Genomic DNA, 5,144 nt, shown 5'->3' on the forward strand with positions numbered 1-5,144 from the left:
TATTTTGCTTGTTTACATTATTGTATTTTGCACAACTCTGTTGCTTGTGAAGCTCGCACACAAGAATTTCACTCACATGTGCTGTACCAATGTACCTGCACATGTGATGTGACAATAAAACTGATTTGATTTGCTGAGGATATGTCGGCCAATTTCTGTCAGCAAGGAATTTGCATTTGCACTGTTAATTCTTTACATAACTTTAATGCACTTAAACAGCTGCTTGTTTAAGTGAAAATACATTGATTTTTTTTTTTTTTTTTGCACTAATAAAGTTCAGGAGTTGTAAAGTATTTTGTCTCGTGTCACTTATATCATCAGTTATATCGTTATCGCAAATTTTCAAATGTATATCGAGATAAATATTTTTGGTCGCCCTGCTCTAGATGAGTTTGTCCTGTAAAGAGGCTCATGCAGCTCTCAAATGGCTGAAGTCGTGACAGAGCATCTTTATCAGCAGCAGCTGGGAACATCAAAGATAAGAGCGAGCCTCCCTCCAGAGCTTCTCCACTGCAATCGAGATTCCTGAACTTTGGAAACTTGTTGTTTTGGACTGAACAAACTTTCGGACAGAAGCCGTTTTAGTTCCTGTTTGCACCTTTTTTATTCATATTACTAGCACTTTAATTTGTATAACTTGATATTTTTTTTTATTCTGACTATCACATTAAGTAATATTTAAAATACATTCGGTTATTTTCAAATTGATGTTTCCTAGATGATTATCTAATTTGCTGTGGGACGAGAGGCTGATCCTCACAGGTGGGCGGAGCAGGTGAGGTACTGGATCCTAGAACAGCAGGTTTGTCCACAGGAAGCGGAGATGAGAGAGAATAAAATAATTGACTAATCAAAGACAAATCGGCAGATTAGTCGGCAACCAAAATCATTTTAGTTGTAGCCCTACTGACCACTTTGTGGCTGAGTTGCTGTCATTCCCAATCGCGTCCACGTGGTAATAATACCACTGTAGTAATGAGGAAACTTGCCGATTAGACTCTTGCACAGGTGACCTCCCATCACGGTACCATGCTAGAATTCACGGAGCTCCTGAAAGCGACGTGTTCTTTCACAGATGTCTGTGGGAGCAGTTTGCAGGCCTGGCTGCTTGATTTTATACACCTGTGACTCCAGTGATGGAACACCTGAATGTAATTATGTGAATGACTAAACCTGGTGTATTGTTATTAAGCTCCTCCACTTGGGGCAGCGACTTGTCCCAGACTCAGAGTGGGTGCTCCATCCTTAGATGCATCAGGAACAAGTTGAAGTTTAGTCTTGTCCTACTACGAGGAGCCAGGACTGAACCAACCTTCTGATTAATGTAACAAGAAGCGATGTGTTGTTTGTTTACTGCTACACTGTAACAGTCCTGGTGTGACGTTGTCGTTCTTCAGGTTTGAACACTCTAAACCAGTAAAGAACGAGGAACTGCCAGCCTCCCAGACGCTGCCGCTCGCCTCCGTCTCGCTGCCCAGTCCAGCAGATCCTGAGCCCAGTGGGCCGACGCCTGGACCAGTGGTGCCTGACTGGGTCAATGCTGCAGAGTTTGTTCCAGGACAGCCCTACTGTGGACGTGGTGAGCAGTCAGGATTGATAACATCACGATGCCTACTAATGCTGATGCTTTTGCTGTTATGGGGGAAACAACTTAATTATGCACACATGCTGTCACATCGGTGTTTTGTTTTCCTGACATTTAAACCCAAATAATGTGTGCGGCGCCCAGCCTGCCAGCCCGCGAGGGTTGAGCTCCAGGAACAACTATGAACATGCAAAGAATGTGAAGCTCAAAATGCTCCACTTTAAGGATGCTGTGCTCCATCTGAAAACGCAGAGGAACTTCAGTTGTGTGTGTGTGTGTGTGTGTGTGTGTGTCTGTGTGTGCAGCTGAGCCAGCGACTGTGGAGAGCACAGTCCCTCTCATTGAGGAGCTTGACCGTGATCCTGCGCTGGACAACGAAGATTTGAGGAAGCAGCTCTGTCCGTATGCTGCTGTCGGAGAGTGCCGCTATGGAATCAACTGTGCTTATCTCCATGGCGATGTGTGTGACATGTGTGGCCTCCAGGTGCTCCACCCCTCTGACAACACTCAGCGCTCAGAGCATACTAAGGTAACCGTTACAGCACGGCCTGCTGGTGGCGCACAAAGTACTTCACCATCTTTCTGCAATCATTTTATTGCACAAACTCGATGATGGAAACCAGAAACCTTTGAGACGCACCTTACTTAAACCTTTAAGGCCATCGGAGCGTGCACGCCCCATTTTACACAACGATTTTAAAATCCTGGTGGAATTGCAACCACATAGGCTGCTGTTATTGTTATTGTTATTGTTATTATTATTATTATTATTGTTATTATTATTATTGTTTTTGCATGTGAAACTGGAGCAGTTGTACTTGTGTAAGATGGATTCAGCTTGTCCCGGGTCGCAGTTTCCTTCCACAAACGGTTTTGCAAAAATCATGTAAAAAGCGCTGACAACAACAAAAACATTATAATCCAGAAACATCTGATCAGCTGTTCGTAGCACTTCCTACGTTAGAATAAATGTCAGCGCGAACTATCACACGTCTGCCCTTACCTGCAGAAACTGGAAGTGTCATTTTTCGTGGGAAACGTAGTTTTTTTTTATGCTGGTTTTGTTTTTTGGGGTTTTTTTGTTTGTTTGTTTTTTTTTCTTGCAGTTGATAAAAATTAGTGTATCCCAAAAATGAAACTATGAAGACACTCGCAATAAATTTCCTGCGCTTGGAAACTATTTTGTGCGACTTTTTTGCGTAACAGTCTTGAGGGACGTCCCTCCGACGTTTCTCTAACTAGAAATATGTGCAACAAAAAGATTTTTCATTTTTTTGTAGTTTATTGCACTTTTTTTGCAATTTATGTCGTTACTATGGGCTTAATGCAAACATATTATTAAAATCTGGGACATAACGGTTGTATTGATGTACGGTAGCTTGAAATGCTCCCAAAAATGGCGGCATGTAAAAACATAGATAAGCTCTGGTTGTGGTGGGCTTCAAAGGGGACATTTCACTAACTGTAGGTGGGCGTATATGTATGTGAGCTTGTGTTTCCAGTTGGTCCCCTCCACATTCGTGCCCATGAGTGTGTGTAAATGCAGCCGTGGATTTCTTTTTAAGATTCTTCAACCCGTCCTCTGGATCTGTCAGTGTTACTCCTGCCTGAATGCAGTCTGACAAAACACCGCCCAACTTACAAGAAGCTGATTAAAGCCAGAAATGTTCTGCATGCAGTGAAGGCCTCTGTGTTGATTCCTCAGCTTACTGAAGGTCATTCCCTGTTGTAGGCGTGCATTGAAGCCCATGAGAAAGACATGGAGATATCATTTGCCATCCAGCGCAGCAAGGACATGATGTGCGGCGTGTGCATGGAGGTGGTGTTTGAGAAGGTCAACCTTAGCGAGCGCCGCTTTGGCATCCTCTCCAACTGCAACCACTGCTACTGTCTGAAGTGCATTCGCAAGTGGAGGAGTGCCAAGCAGTTTGAGAGCAAAATCATCAAGTAAGTGCTTCAGTCTGTTGTGGACAAAGTGGAAGTGACATTGTGGGTGTGGAGTAAGAGTCTGCAGGACATCAGAGCTTGTTGTTTGGTCAGGGTGGACAGTTCCAGCCTTTGTAAAGGCTTCTTTAGCCGCTTTTCTCCTCTACCTGAGCGCTCAAAGCATTTATACAACTTGCCTCGTTCACTCATTCATACTAGCAAGGATGGGAGCGTGAGGATTTTTGACAGCAGCCAGGGATCAAACCGAGATGAGCTGCTCCACCTCCTGAGCTACAGCCAGCTCACACACCCGAGTGTCCACTCTTTAAAGGCTCTTTGAATATCTGTAGCTGCAGAAAGTGGAATGCAAAAATATCTATAGGCAAAACGATGCTTATAGAAAACATCAGGTTCATCGCAGATCTGTCAAGAAAACATCAGCTCGTTCAATGCGACACTAGCCGAGGTCTGTGGCTGCTAACCCTGCTCTCAGGGTGGGGCAGGTTGTCTGAACCAACAGGATGATGGTTTGATCCCCAGCTGTTCTAGTGTGAGTGCATGCTTGCTGTGCTTTATTCACGTCCATTTTATTTATATAAATATTAATCACAACAATAGTCACTTAAAGCCATTTTATATTGTCAGACGATGAGACTGGGTCAAAACAAAAATAATCTTTCTTTTTCTTTTTTGGGGCAGGTCTTGTCCAGAGTGTCGAATCACATCCAATTTTGTCATCCCAAGTGAGTACTGGGTGGAAGATAAGGACGACAAGCAGAAACTCATCCAGAAATACAAAGACGGCATGGGGTAGGGTTTGCATGACACGCCCACACTCACTAAAGAGCATCGCTGCTGCAACGAGGCGTCGCACCATCTCATGTATACACAACATATTGTGTAGTGTGGGAAACGGTGACACAGAGTTGTTGTTCATCTTTAGTTTGACTAAACTAAACGAGAATGCAGTAGGAGCAGGACTGAAGCTGAAGCTTTAAGGCAGGTTTTATAACTCTGCAGCTGGCCGACGACAGCAAGTTATAAAACCTGCAGGAAGAAGAAGCAGATTTTTGAATAGGAAGCTGTGGGATGGTGAGCACACAGTGTGGGGAGTCGTGATCTGAAACTGAAACACACGAGGATTAGCTGTCCTGGTGTGAGCTGTCGAGACGGCATCTTTATTCTCTGGTTTCCTCTTTGCCTTCTCCAGAAGTAAACCATGCCGATACTTTGACGAGGGTCGTGGAACGTGCCCCTTTGGCTCAAACTGCTTCTACAAGCACGCCTTTCCTGACGGGCGGCTAGAGGAAGCTCAGCCTCAGCGAAGACAGACTGGATCCAACAGCAGGAACCGGGTAACTTTTTCTGAACTCTTTCATATCATAGCCGGACAGGAGAGTGTGTTTATCTTCTGCTGTGGACACCCACTGCAAGGGAGTGGGGTGGGGGAGGTGGGGGAGATGGGGCACGAGCAGTAGGTGTGTTGTAGAGGGAAGAAAAACCTTCAGCATTGGATTAGCAACTCCTCCCAGCTCAATTTCAGCTCGTAGGAGTGTGAAAGGTCACGAGACGGCCAAGACTGACACAGAACACCGTCACAGCTATAAGATGCACCGACTCAGTGTTCATAGCT

General features: G+C 44.7%; 1 protein-coding gene across 1 annotated transcript in view; it reads left to right on the plus strand.

Annotated features, from left to right (window-relative positions):
• Positions 1–5,144, plus strand: part of mkrn1 (makorin, ring finger protein, 1) — a 13,993-nt gene that overhangs the window by 6,129 nt on the left and 2,720 nt on the right. The window contains exons 3-7 of the mRNA XM_005733201.1: positions 1,398–1,579; positions 1,891–2,114; positions 3,318–3,532; positions 4,211–4,321; positions 4,722–4,866. Of these exons, the coding sequence (XP_005733258.1) occupies positions 1,398–1,579; positions 1,891–2,114; positions 3,318–3,532; positions 4,211–4,321; positions 4,722–4,866 (877 nt within the window). The remainder of the gene's footprint in view (positions 1–1,397; positions 1,580–1,890; positions 2,115–3,317; positions 3,533–4,210; positions 4,322–4,721; positions 4,867–5,144) is intronic.

Source organism: Pundamilia nyererei, unplaced genomic scaffold, assembly GCF_000239375.1.
Source record: "Pundamilia nyererei isolate P.nyererei 1_Seehausen unplaced genomic scaffold, PunNye1.0 scaffold00050, whole genome shotgun sequence".
NCBI classification, from domain to species: domain Eukaryota; kingdom Metazoa; phylum Chordata; class Actinopteri; order Cichliformes; family Cichlidae; genus Pundamilia; species Pundamilia nyererei.